Source organism: Tenrec ecaudatus, chromosome 2 (genome assembly GCF_050624435.1).
Source record: "Tenrec ecaudatus isolate mTenEca1 chromosome 2, mTenEca1.hap1, whole genome shotgun sequence".
NCBI lineage: Eukaryota > Metazoa > Chordata > Mammalia > Afrosoricida > Tenrecidae > Tenrec > Tenrec ecaudatus.
In genome coordinates, this window is record NC_134531.1 from 75,049,005 (window position 1) to 75,070,593 (window position 21,589).

The 21,589-nt window shown below is 44.6% G+C and overlaps 1 protein-coding gene across 1 annotated transcript in view; it reads right to left on the reverse strand.

Annotated features, from left to right (window-relative positions):
• The window catches only part of AP3B1 (adaptor related protein complex 3 subunit beta 1), a 267,505-nt gene extending 246,124 nt beyond the window's left edge, over positions 1-21,381 (reverse strand). The window contains exon 1 of the mRNA XM_075541203.1: positions 21,087-21,381. Coding sequence (XP_075397318.1) covers positions 21,087-21,214 — 128 coding nt within the window. The 5' untranslated portion in view covers positions 21,215-21,381. The remainder of the gene's footprint in view (positions 1-21,086) is intronic.
• Positions 21,382-21,589: the final 208 nt, after the last annotated feature.

The window sequence follows — 21,589 nt, forward strand, 5'->3', positions numbered from 1 at the left end:
TCAATGCCAACTCACGGAGAGCCTCTAGAACAGGGTAGAACTGCCCGTTTCCAACCCTGTAACTGTTTATAGGAGTAGAAAGCCCTGTCTGTCTCCCTCAGAGCAGCTGCTGGTTTTAACTGCTCCCTTTCTGGACCACAGTCCAACCCATAACCACCAGAGCGTCTAACCGTAAGGTCAACAGTTCAAAATCACCAGCTGCTTTGTCTTAGAAAGATGAGGCTTTCTATTCCTATAAAGACTTACAGTCTCAGAAAGCCCCTGGGAAGTTCTACTCGGTCATATCGGGTCGCTATGAGTCAAAACCCACTCCATGGCAGTAAGTTTGGGTTTCTGTGTGTATTTGTTGAAAGGATCAACAAATGAAAACATCAATCAGGATAGTACATAATTGCCATATACAAATATAAATATATATAAATAAAACGGTCATCACTTATACCTCCCACCTCTAAATTCCTTTTGAAAGTATTTCAAGGTGCACTATGTAGTCTCTCTCATTTAACCTGAGTCTTTTTGGATTACTCAGGACCTGTTCTTTAGATACAACCTAAATCCCCAATGGGGTCCCTGGGTCATGCAAACAGCTAACAAACACGGTTGACAGCAAAAGGTTGAAAGTTCAAATCCACCCAGAGGTGCCTGAGAAGAAAGACTTGGTTATCCACATCTGCTAAATCAGCCACTGAAAACTCAATGAAGCACAAGTCTACTCTGACACACGAGTCCATTTATTTGACAGCTTTTTGACAGCTGACTGAACGCTTCCAATGTTACATGTACTCAGTAGAAGGTGAGGGCAACTTTCAGTTCCAAACATTTCAATTCAAGTGGCATCTATTTCTAGGGAGTAGGGGAAGAAGCCATTAAAAATGATGTTCACAAAATTAAAAATCCCAGAGCACACAACATATTCATGTGCTAATGTTAAATTTTAAAATGGGGGTGGGTGTACAAAATCATACGCAGATGTCAAAAATATGCCTCAAAAGAAATTTTCTTGCATGATGGAAAATAGCAGTGGTTTATTCAATTTTCCCCCAGTTTTCAAATGTCCTACAGAAGTATGTGCACACTTTATTTTTCAAAAGAAAAATTTATACACCACCCAAAATTTTTTTTAAAAAATAGAACTCTTCTCAGGGGCTCAAGTAGAAAGCAAATGTTTTGAAAATGATGATGGCAACAAATGTACAAATGTGCTTGACACAATGGATGTACATATGGATTGTGATAAGAGCTGTACGAGCCCCCAATAAAATTATTTTTTAAAGAGCCTGAGAATAAACCAAATTGCATTAAAAAAATAGAACTCTTCATTTCCTGAGACCAAATGTGAAGACAACTACACAGATATGTGTGTAAGCCCCCGCGTCATGCTCTGCTAGTTGGTCTCCTTATTTATGAGTCCCATTCCACACAGGGTCCCACTCAGAGCCTCCAGCTGGAACTCGCTAGAGAAGCTCATTTGTGCACCAAGTGGTTCAACTTTTCTAACACTTTGTTCTCCACGATGGTGGCTTAATTACATCTTGTCCTCAAAGGACTATGACTTGAAGACGTGAACAAGCTACAAATATTTCATAAATAAGAGTACTTTAGTAAATAAAAAGAGTAAATGAGAAAGGCTTTACCAAACTACTAAAGCACGTGGCTTTTTTTTAAGTGTATAAATACAAAAGAAAAATGACTAAAACACACACACACACATCTATATTGGGTTAACTAATTCTCGCTGGGTGTTGAAATTAGGGGTCTTTTTAAAGCTAACTTTATGTTTACAAATTTTTCTATGATGAAAAAGTGAGTCCTGGTGGATCATCAATTTTTCCTCCTCTACTTCACCAGATGGTTCTGTCAGCAAATGAAATAGTTTCTCTCATGCTACAAAAATCCTTTATCCCAACATCCCACTCCATTTCTCTGTCCCTGTAAGCTAACATAGACAATTCCTCTTTGTTCTCTCTGGGACCCACTCCGTGCAAATCAGACCAATCCCTTCAAAACTGCTTGTCAAGATCCATCCCCATATGGAAAAATCCAAAAATCCCATCTCAGTAATCATCTTACTTTACTTAATGTTTTATTTGACACTATTGTTCCCCGAAGGAGCCCAGCTGCCGTGGCGGGCAGCACCAATGAACTGCTAACTGTAAGGTCAACGGTTTGAATCCAGTCATTCCAAAGAGAAAGATGAAGCTGCCTGCACTTGAACAGATTTAAAGTCTCAGAATTGCAGAGAGACCGTTCCACCCTGTCCCACCGGGTCACTGAGTTGGAATCGCCTTGATGGCAGTTAGTTGCGTCTTTATTGCTCCAAGAATGCCCCACAGCTTAATATTCTGACCTTTCTCCTTTTACACGCACTCCCTTGGTGTGTCTCATTCAATTCTATGCTGTTTAGATCCCTGGTGGCATGGTAGAAAACACACTGAGCTGCTAACCACAAGGTCAGTGGATCAAACCCACCAGCTGTTCCTCAGGCGAAAGATGAGACTAACTACTCCTAGAAGATTTGAGAAACTCACAAGGGCAGTGCAACCCCATCCAATAGGGTGGCCATGAGTCAGAATTGACCATATGGTCATAAATTTTGTTTTAATATATAGTGATGAGCCCTAAGTTTATCTCTCTAGCCTTACTCTTGAGACTAGCCCCTGAAAAGGAACATTAAGCTATATAAGGAAGGGGGACACTGAAAGAGAGGAAGACCATCAATGAGATGGACTGAAACCATGACTGTAAAAAAGATCGCAAGCATAACAGCCGCAGTGAGGATGGTGCAGGGCCGGGCAGTGATCTGTTCTGTTGCTAGGAGTCAATGGCACCTAACAACACTGCACAGCCTGACTTGTCCCCGAAGCAGCGGACTCATGTGGGAGCTTCAAAAATTTAGTGGAAAAATGGAATTAAAGGATAATAGAATTTTTCCACATATACTTTGAAGCTGCCTGATTTACCCAATTGCCTATTCAATATTTCAGAGTCCTGATGGCAGAGTGGGTTATAAGTTGGGTTACGAACCCCAAGGGTTGCAGTTCAAAACCACCACCAGTTCCATTGGAGAGAAATGAGGCTTTCTGCTCCCATAAACATGTACAGTCCCAGAAATCTACAGCAACAGTTCTAGCCTGTCTGATAGGGTCAAGGTGAGTCAAAATCAACTCCATGGTAATGAGATTTTTTGAGATTTTATTCAGTATCTCAGAGGCATCTAAAACATTATATTCCCAACCGATTCCTCTCCCCACTCTTTATAACAGAAAAATGGTAAAGCTCCTTCTCAAAGTCTTCATTTGGCTCTGTCATTTTAGTTGTGCTAACTCCAGACTTCAACATGTTCAGGTGAAAAGCCTATGTCCACCTTTGAGATTGTACTCTCTCACACAATACCCGACAGGTCCATGTGCTCTATCTTCAAAATGCATCCAGAGCCAACCAGTCTTTCCACAACCACTGTTTGGAGTCAAACCTGCAGTTTGGGGGTTATTTGTTTGCTTTTTAGCTTGAATCCCTACTCTGGCCTCCTTCCTGGTCACCCAGTCACAGATCTGCAGTGTATGTCTAGTTCAGCAAGCCTACCATCTGAGGGGGACCCAGTTGTGGCAACCTCATGACCAAGAGAATTAAATCCTGTCCCTCGCTGAGCCACGTCTATGATCAGCTGGGGACCAGACCTTTGTGAGCCACAAGATTCCATTGGCTGGTTTTCAAAAGTAGATCGCCAGGCCTTTCTTCCTAGTCCATCTTCTTCTGGAAACTCTGCTAAAACCTGATTAGCAACATGGTAGCAACATGCGCTCCTCCACTGACAGGCAGCGTGGTTAAGCATGCATGGCACAGGCCAGGAATCAAACCCTCCCACGTGGAAGACAAGAATTCTACCACTGAGCCACCACGGCCCACTTTCAACATAATGATCCTTTTAAAGGTAGGGGTTATACACTGGGCTGCTAACCACAAGGTTACCAGTTCAAAACCACAGCCACACCTTGGAGAAAGATGAGGCTGTCTCTCACTTAAAGGGTTATATTCTCAGAAACCCACAGGGTCAGTTCAATCATGTCGTATAGGGTCGTTGTGAGTCAGAATGGACTCTACAGCAGTGAGTTTGGTTTTGATTCATCTCTCTTCAAAGCTTCCCTTTTTACAGAGAAGTCAAAGTCTTCACAATGCTTTAGAAGCCCCTGCAACCATTTGGTCCCCACCTTGTAACTAACCCCTTCTGTCCTTGGCCTCACCTTCTACTAACTTGCCTTCTTCTCCCTCACTTCTCCTTTAGCCCCTCAGCCTTCTTCTCGACACAAACAGATCAGAAATTCTCCAGTACTTGTTACTCCCTTCAATGAATCTCTTCCCCAGATACCTAGCGGAATCTCACTCTCTTATCTCTTCGGGTCTATGTTCCCTGCCATCTTAAACTTCAACCCCATTCCTAATGTCCTTCCCCTTTCTCACCTCATTTTTCTCCAGAGCACTCAAAAGTCCCAAACTCATTGCCACTAAGTCAACTCTGGGAAGAGGAGAACTGCCCCTTGGGGTTTCTGAGGCTATAGATCTCCATGGGAGCAGAAAGTTTTATCTTTCTCCCATGTAGTGGCTGGTGGGTTCAAACTGCTGACCTTGTGGTTGGCAGCCCCACAATGAACTCAATACATCACCAGGACTCAGCACTTTCCGTCACCAAATGACCATGTACTGATGTGTCTGTTGTCTGTCTTCCTCCAATTACAGTCAACTCATTAGCAATTCTATATATTTTGGGGTTGCTGGGGGAAGAAGGTTAAACAGGACCCAAGTATTCCACAAACATATCCTTCATGGAAGCAGGAAATAAATCCAGCACACAATTGTAAAAAAAAAAAAAAAAATCAAACCCCAAATGTCATTAAGTCTGGCTCACAGCAACCCTAGAAAAGGGAGCACAATTGCTCCCTGTGGTTTCTGCGGCTGTCAATCAAGACTGCCTCCTCTTCCTCTCACAGGGCGGCTGGAGGAGTGGGTCCGTGCAGTTAGCAACCCACAATGCTACCAGCGCTTCCGATCCCTTTGCCACTCAACGGGTACTTAGTACTTATGGATTGATGTCTAAAGGTGCATTCTCCTCAAGCCCCACCCCGTGGCTCTTCGTAGTACAATCTGAACCCTTTCCATGGCCCTATACAATCTGGCCTCCACCCCTATCTCTTTGACCTCAAGCTCTACATATATCCCTGTCATCCTTCATGACAACATTCTTCACCTAGGCTGGAAGAAACCACGAGGAAACCTACCTACCCCAGCACTCTGCGCATTCAGACTTTCATCCGTCTCTCCCTTGTCCAGCTGCCGAGGGAAAGATACCGGCCTCCTAACAGCAATCCAATAATGAGAGCCCAACCACCCGCAGACATTGCCTCCACATTGTTGCCTTTTGTGGGTCCATGAGCTCTTCCCAGCTGATCTGCTAAATAAGCCTTCTCCAAATACACAGAGGAGCATTCCTCAGAATAATATGAAATACGGGGAAATCATTTCCTTCCTGATTATTCTACTTGGGGCTCTTCACTTTAAATTTTGAATTCTGATTGCAGGCAATTTATTTTTGTCAGCAGTTCGTTATATATACAAGTGCAATACTGTCAAATTATTTTACTATAATACATTTGTCATTCTGTGAAGGTTTACAACGTTTCATGCCGTAAAAAAGAACACTTCAGCCAACCATCTGTCTGCTTGGGGGTTGTTTGTTTTAATCACTCAGCTCTAAATTCTCAGTGTTTTTAACAAGAGCATAATAGCTCACATCTTGGGATTTAATCTCAAGGCCTGAAATTTAAGTCTCATAGATTTTACTCTTTAGGTTTCACCTGATTGCAGATTTTAAAATAACACAGTCTGTATTAAAGAGTAAATACTTCCTGGGTTGAATATTTAAGACAGAATGTGCACATCAGAACTGAGGAACCTCCAAGAGCAAATGTAAGCTAAGCATTTTTATATCTGTTAGGAAGAAGGTCTCAGCTTACAGACAGTATGTCATCACAGTTGCACTCAAGTGAAATCTTCCTTGATTTAAAGCAGTGGTTCTCAAACGTCCTAATGCTGTGACCCTTTCATACAGTTCCTCATGTTGTGGTGACCCCACACACAACCATAACATTATTTTCGTTGCTACTTCATACCGGTAATTTTGCTACTGTTCTGAATCGGGTGACCCCTGTGAAAGAGTCGTTCAACCCCCAAAGGGGTCCCAAGACACAGAGTGAGAACCGCTGATTTAATGTTTATTTCAAGAAATACAAAGGGCTTCAAAAAGAAAAACTTCATTAAAAGAGTTGGAAGCAGGGAATCCAGGACAGATGAACCCCTCAGGATCAGTGTTGAGAGTGGCGATACTGGGAGAGTGGAGGGAAGGTGGAGTAGAAAGGAGGAACCAATTACAAGGATCTACATATAACCCCTCCCTGCGGGACAGACAACAGAAAAGTGGGTGAAGGCAGATGCTAGACAGTGTAAGATATGACAAAATAATAATTTATAAACTATCAAGGGTTCATGAGGGAGGGGGAAGTGGGGAGGGAGGGGGAGAAATAAGGAGCTGATACCAAGGACTCAAGGTGAAAGCAAATGTTTTGAGAATGAGGACGGCAACAAATGTATAAATGTGCTTGACACAAAGGATGTATGAATGGACTGTGATGAATTGTATGAGCCCCCAAAAAGCCCCATTATCTTTTAATTCCACAAACATTTTGAAGCCCTGTCACATGCACTATAAATAGAATCCCAGGACAGATTGAAGTGGCAATCCTTGACTTGAGTGGCTTGTCTTCCGTAAAACAGTCTCACTTATGCAGAAACAAGAACAACTAGTTCCTACAACCACTATGGGAGCTGGTACCGAGCAACCTTGAAATGCTAGAAAGAGCAAAACCCCAGCAGCCCCACCCAAAGAGGAATGACAGCAGGGACACAAATAGCCACATGTTCGTTTGCAGTTAACAAAAAGAAACAGCCTAGGTGTTGGTCAATGAATGAATGAGCACACAAACGGGTCTATACATACAGTGACAATGGGATGCTCCAGAAGGACACAGAAGATGAGTCGAGAATACATCTCATAACACAGATGAATCTGGAGGGTATTGTGCTCCATGAAAAAGGCCAGCCACAAAAGGACAAACGTATGAAACGACTTTTATAAAAAGTAAGCAAACTCAGTAGATGCTAGAACATATCCAATAGCTAACAACAGGAGTAGCAATAAACCTGTAAGCTATAAAACTGTCAAAGATGAATAGTTGCACAGTTGTGCGTATCGGTATATGCACGTGCTGCATAGATGGTCAAGCGTGTCACAGAGCACGTAGAGGGGAAATACAGAAAAGAAACTGCCTGCTAGGCAGCCACTATTTCAACTCATAGTGATCCTATCAGGTCAGAACTGTCCCTGTGGGTTTCCAAGGCTATAAATCTTTACTGGAGTAGACAGCCTCATTTTTTTCCCTTGGCATGGTGGGTGGTTTCAAACTGCTAACCTTTAGGTTAACTGCCCAACTTGTAGCCCTGTTTTGAAAACATCCAGACACTTTGCGAACTGAGTTGCTGCTTGAAGGCTAAGGACAATTGGAGCAACATAGTGAGTTGTCTTAGTATTCGACACTTAATATCTCTAGGTTTCCAATACCCATTGCAACGGCAACACAGAATTCACAGAAAATATTCATGATAAAAGGTTTATTAAGGACGTTGACAGGTTGTAATGCAAGTGAGAATGCTCAGGATACAATTGTTTATCAGGATTTGTGACAAAATTCTTTCAAGTTTACTAATTAATGTCCAAAGCAGCACACTACTCTGCTGTAAGCCTCAACCCAAAGTCATTCAGGTCAAGCTCTGTGGGTCAGCTTCCTGAATTAAGTGCCCAGAGGGACCCCACTCCGATAAACTTCAGCCCAATGGTACTCAGCTCCACTTCTGTGGGTCAGCAAGCCCACCTTCCCCAATCAAGTAGCCACAGGCAACCTACTCCACAAGTACAATAATATGCGCTTTATTTGCCCCATGGGCTGAGAAATTCGCCACTCTGCTTCATGTCCTAGCTCCTGATTTGCTGACGTCACAGATGTCTTCTAGGCTCAAGGCTCCCTGCCCAGGGATCTCAGATCCACGGGACTCACTCCTCTCACTGGTAATGAAATCCTTCCTCCTGCTTCTCAGAGGGTTGTTCCCCAGCGCACAGCGCAGGATGGCCTTCTAGGGAAGCCTGTTCATAATTACTCACTGGTGAATCCTTAAACACTATCTCCCCCTACCTTCTTACCAGACAGAAGAAGAAAAGAGTCATTTGGCAGGAGGAGTTAGAGACTTTGGCTGGAAGAGCAACATGAAATAATTCACTTGACCTGCACATAATGATGCCGACATTCTACATTCTCCTTTGGAAGTTTGCGTGTGGAGTCTTAAAAGTCTGCCAACAGGTAGGTATCTTCCCGCCTGGAGCCAAGGGGAGCAAAGGGAAATCAAGACTCAAGGATGCAGTAAGTCCACAGCACTTAACAGCCTACCAAAACCTGTGACCAGAACAAGAGAGTACTCAGATACCAATGAGGACACAATTCAAGGTCCCTAGGCACATGATGCAAACAGCTCAAATTCATTAATTTAAAAAAAAAAAAAAAAAGGCCAGACTTACTCTACTGATGGCTAACAGCCCTAAAATCTCAGCCTAAAACTACAGCCATCCCAAAGGGCACTTTTCAGCCAAATTATCAGTTTGCCTAGAACAGACACAGTAACATCATGAAGAATGTGAGCAAAACGCTAAGGCGCGAAGCCAAGCAAGAGCAAGGAAACTGGAGGGGTGAAAATGGTGAGAGAACTGCATTATCTTTTCCATTATCTACAACTGTTTTTGAAACTCCTTCCTATTCTTAAAGGTAAAATGGAGATCTTTTCATTGTGATGTACTCTTGTGCTGAAAACACAGAATGGGTTGGTTATACATGAAGAATAATCCAAATTTGTAAAAGCAGGTGCCTTGAGAGGCCGGTAAGGGGGGGCCTTAAAAAACCTAGTACATGGTCCATTCATTAGTCCATTCATTAGTGACAATTCCAAGTAATCCTACTCACAGCACAGGCATAAGCAATGTCATGGAGGCAATTGGTGTTTGGACCTGTCTCTGAAGAGGCCAGCCACTGTCTGTCAGTCTGTCATACTGCGGTGGCTATACTGAATGTCACACGAAGCGTCAAGATTCAAAATACTGAACGATGCAGGAAGCATCAAAAGAAGATGGAAGGAATACAGAGTCGCTGCACCAAAAGGAACTAGTCACTATTCTGCCATTTCCAGACGCAACATCTGATGAGAAAGCTCAGGTGCTGAAGGAAGAAGTCCACGCTGCACTGACGGCATCAGTCAAAATCAGGCTCCAGGAACTGACAGCATGCTGATGAAAAGGTTTCAGAAGCTGATGCTACACTGTAAACACTCATCTGTGCAAGAAATCTGGAAGACCGCTACCTAGTCACTTGATTGCAAGCTAGAAAGGTCACCCAAGGGAATGTGGAAATTACCAAACAATATTGTTAGTCTCACACGCACCTAACAACAATAGCAGCAGCAGCAGCAGAAGAGGTTTCAAAGGTTGAGGGGAAATTTAAAAGGTAATGGAATTTTTCATGAAAGTTTGAAGGTCCCACCCATAATTAACTTCAGAGTATTAAAAAAATACTGTACCAGGTTGTCCTTGGTTCCTTTGTGTTCAGTTGTGCTTTATTTGTAGCGACCCTGGCTAAACCAATAGCTAACGTTAGTAGACTCTGAATCACTAAATGAAGTAAAGCACCTGAAAACATTTATTGGTGAAATTATGAGTCAAGAATTTTTGGAAGCACTGTCATATAAATGATATCATTTAATATTATCCTGTGAAAGATTATGTTATTCTTATATGTATAGAGCAAATGCATAAACCTGAAGAATACATATCTTTGAATGGGAATCTAAACTACTGGAAGACTTTCATGAAAACAATAAAAAAATTTTAAAGGAATGATGAATATGCTATCAGACACTTAGAAAAGGCGATGTTTGTTATACAGGGGCCGGGCGGGGAGGGAACTATCTGAATTACATTTGACGGTTTTGTGAAGTAGAAGTAATGCATAAGTAATAAACTTGGATATTTGGCAGAGAATTTTTTTGTGCAAGGTCGGAAAGGAGTAGCATGACTTCTCCTAGCTGCTTAAAATAAAATTTAGAAGGAAAGGGAGAGTTAGAAATGAACTGTGCAAAAAGAAAAAGTTCGAACTTTAAGGATTTGAAAAATTCTATTCTAAAAACTAAGAGAGTGTCCTGGCTGACATCAAGGTTGTATTTACACAGTCTTTTGCTAAAAACATTTAGGCCTGTGACTGGTCAATCAAATCAATAAGCCTAGCAGAAACTCTGTCAGTTAGATTGAAATTGTCAGGCACAAGGGGGAATTAAAGAAAAGCTGTTTTTCTTCAAAAACTCTAAAGGTAACAAACAGGCCAATGGAGCTACTCAGTTGTAACATCCAATGTCCTCTGAGAAAAGGGGCTATCACGAGCCAGAAGAACTCTCAGAAAAAAATAAATGCATTTAAAAAACAAAAAGAACTCTGAGAAAGGGCACTGGGGGGGGGGGGGGGCGAAACAGAACCACTCCTTCTAGGGTTAAAGGGTAGACCCACCTCTTAGGTTTGAGTTGGTCTAACCTAGGTTTCAAAGCCGAAGGTCCTCACCACCTTGGTTCCTAGGGTGGCACGGCTTTTCAGCTGGGCTTCTAGAATGGGACTGCCATCCCAACACTGAGCGGTGGGGCTGCTAGATCAGTTGGCCAGGAGAACTGGGCACCTCAAAGCCAAGAGTGGAGGTTGCCATCCTTGCTGGTGTGGAAGGTGGGGTGAGGGATCTGTCCCCAGAAACTGAGAGATCTCTTCTAGTACCTGAAGATCAATGATTGTTACCCATCTGACTGGAAAACAGATTCTTTTCAAGCCTTGAAAGCTATTGAGACTTGCCCTGTCTGGTTTGGGGCCTGCTTGGAAGCCATGATGGAGTCCTGGTGAGCTGTCAGGCAAACACTAGGCTGCTACCCACAGGTTGGTGGTTTGGGAGAAAGATGAGGTTATGGGCTCCTGGTAAGATTTCCGAAACCCTGTGTAAGGTAGCTGAGTCCGTGGCAGTGGGTTGTTGTCACCTCTAACCTTTTCTTTCCCTCCAATTTCTCCTATTTGGTATGGAACGTCTACTGTTCACCATAGTACTGTGGAAGCAGATAACATATTCCAGGTTTCATTAGTCCAAAGGTGGAAAGGCACTATGCCCCAGGGGAAACACGGGCATGGAATCACCCAGCCTTGATTTAGAAGATAAGCTGGTGTTGGGATGAAATAACTGTGGGGATACTGTGGCAGGGTGAGTGTGTTTTAAGTGTGGGAAGGGCAATCACTGGGCAGGACCCGAGGGTGGAATGCCATCGATTGAACTGTGTCTCTCAAAAATGTTTGAAATCCTAACCTCTGTAGTTGTAATGATGATTCCAATTTGGAAATTGTTTTCTTTTGATATGTTTAATGGATGCTTGTTATTACCTTTGCCGCAAAGATTAACGGAGGCCAGGCCAGAGAGAAGAGAAAGGGGGAGTTTATTCTGTGCTTCCCAGGAGGGGTTCACGGATTCCAGCAGGGAGTCAGAGAATCCACACTGCCTGGAGGGAGAGGAGAGCTGGGAGGAGGAGAGAAAGATGGGAGCCCTGAACTCCCAGGCTAACTCCAAGGGCCCCCATTGGGGAAACAGAGAAGGGAGCTTATCTGTGCTGGAGAGTGAGTCTTTAAGTTGGTCAGTGGGGAGGGTAAAGCAATAAAGGGAGTGGGTAGAAACCACAGGTGGGCAAATAAAGAGGGAGGGGATTCTCAGCCTTGGGGGGCTCTACATGGGTCTCCATCCATAAACACTCTGAGGCAGGGTGGTGCTTTGATCATCCCATTTGACTCCAAGGCAGACAGCTCATTGATTTGAGGCCCCTGCTCCGACCGGACAGGCAGGATATTCCTCCTCAGACCGGTGCCTGACCCAACATAACAGTGCTGAGTAGAGTGAGCCCTGGACTTACCCATGACTCAAAACCAAATTCCAAACTCACTGCCCTTGAATTTAATCCAATTCATAGTGACCCTGTCACATGACAGAACTGTCCTCGTATGTTTCTGAAATTCTTTAAAGGAGTGGAAAGCCTCGCCTTTCTCCCACAGAGTGGCTGGTGACTGAGCTGCTGACCTTGCAGTTAGCAGCCCATTGCGGAACCACTCCACCACCAGGGCTCTCTAACCTAATCACTACACACAGTTAAAAAGGCGCACAACAGACGCCAAGGAACACGGAGCAAAGCCACGGACTGACTGCAGGCATCAAACACTACAAGAGCAGCCCATGCAAAGAAATGTCAGCAGAGGCTTTGACTTGAACCTTTAACCTCTTCAACAGTGAAAGAATAAACGTCTGTTCTCGAAAGCTGACGTGTGGTATTACTCCAAGAGAACAAAGACAGCACCCTACACCTTCAGAAGCAACAGCTGGAGGGCAACAGGACAATATGTCATCTGAATCTGAGAGGCAGCAGCAAACCCAAATTGATTCCCACTCTATAAAATACTGTAACTAGATCAAATGCTTCAAAAGTCATAAAAGACAAAATCTCCAGAATGATTCCAGATTTTAAAAGATTGACTAGACAAAACCAAGAAAAGCAAAACATGAACCTGCACTAAACCCTATACAATAGATCAAGAATGCTTAAAAAGGAGAAAGGGGGAAAAAGATAGGATCGTACTGGCAAAATGGCAAAATAAATTACAAACTATAGATTATAAAAATTTCAAGTTTCTTAAATATAATATTGCTATGGTTGTAAAAGAAAATATCCTTATTCATAAAAACACAGAAACATTATGGAGTAGAAAAGCATGATGTATGCAATCTATTCTCAAATGACTCACAAAACACAGTAACCTCTACTCACTTAGAACATGGTTCCGTTCCAAAGAGTCGGTCGTCATGCCAAAACTCAGCATTGTGTACAAATGGAGAGTAAGCACATCAGATCCAAAAATGGAGGCTGACTACATCATAGCATAACTGCCAAACCACTGAGAATCATGGCCCAGCCACGCTGACAAATAACTAACCATCACATTCAGCACTACTCTCCTCGCTCACCTTGGCGTTTGTTACCGTCGTGCACATTATGATGTGCAAAACGATCAGACAGTACATGTTTTTACTATTGTCAGAATGACATAATGAGACAGTCAATAAGTGAGAAGGGGTGTGTGTGTGTGTGTGTGTGTGTGTGTGTGTGTGTGTGTGTGTGTGTGTGTGTAGCGTGAAGAGGGAAAGGGCAAAATGTGTACAAACTAGCAAACCTGCATAAAAGAGTATACAGAAGTTCTCTGCACTATAGCTAACTTTTCTGTACACTATAAGTTATTTCAAAAGAAAGTTTAAAATGAGAGCAGATTCTCAGGATATCTAAGTCAACTAGCACTGTATAGTTCAAGTCTATGTGAAAAAAGAGCCCCCCAAATTCAGATATAATTTATGGAGGCACATTTATTAAGTCTTAAATAGTAGAAACACAAGGCAACGGACAGGTGAGGGAGACCATCAGCAAAAGGCCATAATGGTGTCCAAGGATGACAGGAATGCGGCCACTTTACATAGCATGCAGATAACAAAGGTCACTGTCACAAAGTCATGATTTCTGGCAGATCAGTTCTGCAAAGGTGAAAGGGGACCATGTTGGGAAACGTACGCTAATGCAGATTTTAGAAGAAGAGAAGATCAGTTTAAGGAGCTGCAACCAAGGTAGTCAGGACACGACTCAAGGACCTGCAGACCCTAGAGCCACCCCCAAATTCCATCATGCAAGTCCCTGAGGGCAGGGCTGCCCTTCCAGGACTGGTGAGAGGAATCGTAGCAATCAACTTTCTAACTGACTGCCTGAGTACAAAACTTTCCCATTTCACATCACTGATCAGCTGTCAGAAAGAACTCAATGGGGCTGAGTCTAGGTGGAGACTCAAAAGTGGATTAGTTCTATCTCCCACTGCAAACCATAGTCTTCCACAAACATAGTGCTCAGAATTTAAGCACTACCATAATTCATAAAGATAATGTTCTACACCCTGTTTTGGTGAGTGCCATAAGGAATCTTAAAAGCTTGTGAGCCACTTTCTAATAAATATTGGTCTCTAGCCATCACGAACAAAGGAGAGTGAAAAAAATCAAAGGCACAAGGAAGAATTCCTCCACAGGCTAATGGCCCACATGAACCACAGCTTCCCGGAGGAGCCGGGACCAGAAGAACAAGATGGCCCTGGGTGCTGCTACGAAAAACTGCGAAGTCACTTTAAACTCTGTCACTATGTGGCCAAGGAATTCACTTCTTTGAATCCTGTTTCCTAAACAATGGCAGGAAGAGGATGGTCCACTGTGAAGCCACTCCCTGAAGTCACCCTCCAACCAAATAAGAGATTGGCCTGTGGAGTTAAAGAGAACATTCTCCAAAATAAATAAGATCAAAAGATAACATCCTTAGAACAATCAAAACCAAACAAGCAGTATCTGCCCAAGAGCAGAGATGAGGAAGCAAGAAAGGACAGGAAGCGAGGGGGACAGAAATAGGGAGCTAGCTGACCCACTGTGGGGTTACCACCCAATGTCACAAAACAATTTGTATGCAAACTGTTGAATGGGAAACTAATTTGCTGTGCATACTTTCACTTAAAATGCAATCACATGTTCAGGGGAAAGAGCAGGAAAATAGGGTGAGTTTTAGGTTTTGTATTAATAAATTATCTGATTATTTAAACAATCTTGCAGGTGTAAAGAAATGGGGGGGGAGGGTTAAGTCATCATTTAAAAAAAAAAGGTGGGCCAGCCCCAATCCCAACTACATGGGCAGCTCCCCCCCTCCCCACAGAAAACTTCACTTCAGAGGACAGCACTGAAGTTACAGCTCAGGGAGAGGGGCTGGTCTGATCTGAGCACACAGGAGCACATCCTGGCCCACCAAGCCCTGAGGACAATATCCCTGCTCAGAGCAGCCAATGCACAGAGAGGGCCACTGGGCGGACCCACAGAGAGAAACAACATCCCTCACTGACCCATATAGCTTTACAGAGGACAACACTGGAGACAGTGTGAGAATTGCGCCCAATCTGACCCCACCACATGGAGGCAAAACACTAAGGATGTGCAACAGAACAGCAAGCGGGGCACAGTAAGGAAGTCCCCAGGGAATACCAAAAAATAGACTTTGGAGCCAGGGCATGGCACCCCATCAGACTCCACCAGAAAATAACAGTCAACAAACAGACTTTGAACTATGTACAGGCTTGTCTTTTTGCCACTGGTTTTTTTTGTTGTTTTGTTTTCTTTTATTGCTTTGTTTTGCTGTCTTGTTTTTTAGCATATTCTTATCTCTGCAGGTCTATCTAGATAAGATAGGCAGGATAAACAATCTGGAGGAGAAAACAAAGGGACAACTTTGGGTGGCGGGGGAGGCAGGGGAGAGGGGGGGAGGAAAGGAAGTGGGAGCTAATAAACCCAGGGACAAGGGAACAAGTGATTGAAAATCAATGGCAAGGAGGGTGTAGGAGGCCTGGTAGAGATTGATCAAGGCCAATGTAACTGAGAGGAATTACTAAAATCCAAATGAAGGCTGAACATGAAAGTGGGACAAGAGGAAAGTAAAAGGAAATCAAGGAAAGAACTAGGAGGCAAAGGATATACAAGCTCATACATGTGTAAATATATATATGAGGATGGGGATATAGATCTATGTGCATATATTTATAGGTTTAGTATGAAGATAGCAGATGGACATTGGGCCTCCACTCAAGTACTCCCTCAATGTAAGAACACTTTGTTCTATTAAACTGCAATTCCATGTTCACCTTCTCAACAGGATCGCTGAAAACAAAGCAGGTGAATAAGCAAATGTGAAGAAAGCTGATGGTGCCCGCCTGTCAAATGCTATAGCATCTGGGGTGTTAAAGGCTTGAAGGTAAACAAGCGGTGGTCTTGCTAAGAAGCAACAAAGCCCACATGGAAGAAGTACACCAGCTGTGTGATCATGAGGTGTCAATGGGATCGGTTATCAGGCATCAAAGAACAAAAAATCCTATCATTGTGAATGAGGGAGAGTGCGGAGTGGAGACCCAAAGCCCATCTGTAGGCAACTGGATATTCCATTACAGAAGAGTCACAAGGAGGATGTAAGCCAGTAAGGATGCAGTATAGCACCAATGAAACATACAACTTTCCTCTACTCCTTTAATGCTTCCTTCCCCCCACTATCATGATCCCAAGTCTACCTTACAAATCTGGCTAGACCAGAGGATGTGCACTGGTACAGATAAGAGTTGGAAGCACAGGGAATCCAGGACAGATAAACCCCTCAGGGCCAATAATGAAAGTACCGATACCAGGATGGTAAGGGAAAGGTGGGGGAGAAGGGGAAACCGATCACAAGGATCTACATATAACCCCCTCTCTGTGGGACAGACAACAGAAAAGTGGGTGAAGGGACACGTCGTACAGTGTAAGATATGACAAAATAATAATTTTTTAATTATCAAGGGTTTGTGAGGGAGGGAGGGTAGAGGGGGAAAAATAAGGAGCTGATACCAAGGGCTCAAGTAGAAAGCAAATGTTTTGAGAATGATGGCAACCAATGTACAAATGTGCTTGACACATGGATGTTATGTATGGATTGTGATAAGAGTTGTGCGAGCCCCCAATAAAATCATTTTTAAAAAATAGGCTAAGTGACAAAGTCCAGACGAGGGGGTCTCCTTGTACCTGGGCAGTTCACTGGTCAAAATGTTTCTAAATCCTGGAAATGTCAAAGTCACAGTCAGTCTATTCAGTTTTCAACTTCAATCTGAGTTCTAAGCATTTCCTAGGAACCCTGGTGGCATACTGGTTACTCAATGGACTACTAACAGCAAGGTCGGTGGTTTGAAATCATCAGCTGCTGAGGTTAGAAAAATAAAACTTTCCCATAAAGAGTTACAATTTTGGAAACCCACAGGGGGCAGTTCTCCCCTAGGAACAGGGTGCCTGTGAGTCATCAACGAGATGGTGGTGAGTGTGGTGTAGTGTTAGTATTAGGACCACTCTGTGGGTTTCTGAGGCTGTAATTCTTAACAAAAGTAGAAAGCCTCTTTTTTCTCCCATGGTGCAGCTGGTGGCTTTGAATTTGAGGTTAGCGCCCCAACAAGTAACCCACTACCCTGCGCAGACTCTCCAAACAACAGAAGTAAAAGTAAGAAGTGACACAGCCAAGAGCTTGCTTGAGCGTTTGGGGTGAGATTAGAATCCCTGGACATGGCTCTGTCCACTAAGTTGCAATGGTAACCAGGACAACGCCGGGGAAGACAGAAAGAGGCCATAGCTCTGATCAGTCTCCCTGACAAATCTGGGAAGGCAGAAGTCTGCCGATGGGAAAGGCAGGCAGGTCAGTTAGGGAGCATGCGTGCAGGCGCGTGCACACGCACACAAGAATTAGGGAGCCTGGTCTAAGACTGTCCTCCTCAGACATGCAGCTAGGCTGTAGTTCTCTGTTTCCTTTTTTGCCCTCCCCCATTCCAGCCTATTGGAGCAATTAAAAAGAAAAGTTAACCAAAAAAACGCCTATCAAAAAAAAAACAAAAAACGCCTATCACTCATCTAAAACTTGCATTTCTGGGAATGCAATTTCCCTACCTATGGAAGGCAGCAAAATTTTGCGTATGGTCTTGGATTCGGGCAGACATATTACATCACCGGTCTTGGATTCGGGCAGGCATATTACATACACCGGTCTTGGATTCGGGCATATTACATCACCGGTCTTGGATTCGGGCAGATAGTGTTGATGGCAGCGGTTCCTGATTCACAGCAACCCTCTGAAAGGGTCCTGAGGCTGGAAATCTTTCCCAAAGCAGAGGGCCTCATTGCTCGCATACAGAGCACCTGGTGGGTGTGCACCACTGACCGGGCGGTGAGTGGCTCAACACCTGCCACAGGCCACCGCGGAGCCCATGCCGACTCCTGACAACCCTGCAACAGCGCAAACTGCCCTTTCGGTTTCCGAGACTGAAACCTCTACCGGTGCACACCGCCTCACCTTTCTCCCTCGAAGGGGATGGTGGGTTCCCAGTGGAGTGGAGCTGCTGGATTAGGAGGCCTGCATGCTAACATCGAGGCTGAAACGGGACGCACAAATGCCTACCTCTAAGCAAGCACCTGATCACGTTTCATACTTTTATTATGAATCTCCCCTGCTAGATCACCACAGTAATAGTCATCACAGAGACAGAGCCCTATGTTACATTTGTTTGTTTTCCAAACCATGCCAAAGTCTGACAAAATAGAAAATCAGAGGCTCTAAGGAAGGGCCCAGGTGGGGTAGTGGTTATGTTAGGCAGCTTAGCTTAGGGAATTGGGAAGTCCATTTATGCATGCCCAGGAGAGCCAGCAAAGGACAAAGCTTGATTTTCCAGCAGGTGGGTTCGAATGGGCGTTACACCTGGAGCAGCCCACCTGGGCCAGGTGATTGCAATTCAGCCAATGGGATCGACCTGGGGTCGTTCACCACACCTCCCCCGGGGAACCCTTGAAAAGGCAGGGAGGGGGGGCTTTTTGTCTGGTCGTCTTCCTGGGAGGAGAGAGATCCTTGCGTGACCTGGGGCAGTCTCTGCCAGGCGGCATGGTCAAAGGAATCCTAATGGGTGCCACCCGTAAAACCTGAAATTTCTTTTAACTCTCATTAAATTCACTTGGATCACGAGCCCGGCTTCAGCGTGAAATCTTTCTCGCGCGGAGCCAATGACCGAGGCTGAAATCTAGTCCCAGAGAGAGAGACCTTACAGTTACACTGCTAACTGCAGTCTACAGTTGGAAAGCTCCAGCCCGCTCCACGGGGGAAAGCTGAGGCTTTCTACTCCCCAAAAAGAGCTGCAACCCCACAGGGGCCGTTGTACCCTGTGCTACAGGGTCGTATGAGTTGGAAAGGGCTCCATGAAAAGTGAGTTCGACGCTAATACCTCGTTTGTCAAACAGCTCCAAGCTCGAACTCTCCACTGTTCAGAATAGCTGTCGGTGGTGTTCGTAACTTTGGAATCAAAAATCTGCCTGGAAACAACCTGTACAGGTCAAAAGTAAGTCTCACGCCCCATCTCGCCTCCGACACAAAGGTGTGACGCCTCAGTTTAAGTCCCTCTCTTGCTCACACAACATACAGTGCTTGTGCTCTTTTTAGGGGGTGCCTTAATTGCATAAAATAACGTAACCCTGGCTCCAAAGAAAGTTAGTGATACCAGTAGGAAAACTGAGAGCCACAATAGTTAAAAAAAGGAATCATTACAATATTTGAATTAGGTCACCGCTTGTCTGATTTGGTGGCTGAATATAACATGGCTAAGTTAATATTATCAACATTTGGTGGAGATGTCATTAAAACTGCTAATATAGCAAGAGGTGTGACATTGTTTACCACGAAACAAAGAAAGCAAACTGTAGAAGAGATTAAAAAGTGACCGTTAATTGCCTCCAGGACAGTGATAAGCGAGACAACTGGAAGCCTCCATGGTGCTTTAGGGTCTTGGTAAAATGAATCTTTAAGTGTAATTTTGGGGCCTCGGAACCCAAACTCATTGCCTCTGTGTCAATGCTAATTCATACAGACCCTACAGGTCAGGGCAGAGCGGCCCCTGTGTGTTTCTGAGGCTACAACTCTTTACGAGAGTATAAGGCCCTGTCTTTCTACCATAAGATGAAAAGTATCTTAGAAATTTACCCCCCAAAATTTCAATTATAAGAAAATTGCATGCAAAATGAATGAATGACGGTTAATTCAACAGCTGAAACATTTTGCTAATGATGTCTGAACTGCAACAATTGACAAATTTAGATTCCAAATGGCAGAGTGGAAAATGAAACATCTACCTTATTTCACTGCTGAGCTTTTCTGCCTTGTGAACAATGAAACCAAAACCAGTATTGCATGCTTTCTATGTAAGCTTTGAGTCTGCTTACCGTAGTCCAAATGCAGTCCCAGTTTCAACTAACCACTTTCCGGAGAACCCAATATGCCTCCCGAAGTCCAGGTTTTAAATTCAGTGTTAATGATTTCTCTTTGACATCTAAAAAACTACCAGCACAACTACTTTAAAATATGAATGAACTTGCCTGCACCGGTAAGTCTACTTCCTTTTAAGTCCTCCCAATAAACACAAATGGGCAGTGCTGCATTTCCATTCCTCCTGTTGAACTTTAAATAGTTCCTACTAACTTGTCACATCACTAAGCGTAGACTGTGTGGTTGTGTCATTAATGTTCTTTCAAAGCCACAATAATAATTCGTAGAAGTTTAGGCTTTGTTAAAAGTTAGCACTTTTAAAATACTCTGCTCATATTTTTATGATTCTGCTTACCTTGGGCTTTTTTCTAGATTGAGTATGCACTGCAGTATGGCAGACGCTATTTTCCAAGAACATTACAACTTGCCTAAACCAGTGGTTCTTTACAGAGACTCAAAATCACTTCCTTGCCTGCTTCCCTCAAGGATCCAGAAGCAGGTTACCCTAAATCAATACTTACACTCACCCTCTCAACTCTTCCACTCTTTCACTTTATGGCGAATTTCTTCAACCTTTGGTGTCGGGAATATCAAATTAAGTGAGTAGGGTGTTTTGGGTCTCCTCCCAAAATTCAGATTCCTGTCCCTCAACCCAGACCAATTCCATCGGCGTCCAGGGGTGCGATCTAGGCTTCCAAGTGGTTATTTATCCCCCTGAAGTTTGAAAACTATCCAAGGTTCCCAGATACACCCACCCCACATCCCCAACCACTCCCACCACCCACAGCCGACCCGAAGCTCCCCCAACCCTCGGGTAACGTTCCCGTCCCAGTCCCGGGCGGTCTTCCGGCGACCCAGCCCGGCCCCAGGAGCCCGAGTCTACTCCTTCGATGTCCCCGGTCCCTCGGCCAGTCAGGCCCCCGCACCCCAAGCCTTCCCCTTACTTCTTCATATCGCTGCTAAAGAGGCCAAAGGCGCTCGAGGGAGAAATGGTTGAGGTCGCCTCCTGGCCCAGCTCCGCTGCCTCCCCTCCTCCAGACTGCTCGCTGTAAGCGAAGCTGTTGGTGGACATGGCCGCGGTGTCGGCGGGCTTGGGGCTGTCCTGGCCGAGGGTTCTCGCAGACGGTGTCCAGTCGGGACGACGCGGGACCAAACTAGTTCTCGGGCCGAGGGGCGCGCGCACGCGCTTCCGGACTCGTCACCACGGTCTGCAGGCGGCCCCGGCGGCCCACCCCCTGCGCATGCCCAGTGTGCGCTGGCCCGAGCCCACCGCCGGCTCCCGGCCGGCCTGGATTCCCGCTTCCGGGTTTTAGCCGTGGCCTGGATCCGCAGAATGGAGCCCGGGTGGCCTAGTGGATTCGGTGTTGGGCTCCGACCGAAGGGCTCGTCGGTTCCAAACCGCCAGCTGCCCCGCGGAAGAAAGCTGAGGCTTTCCACTCCCGGAAAG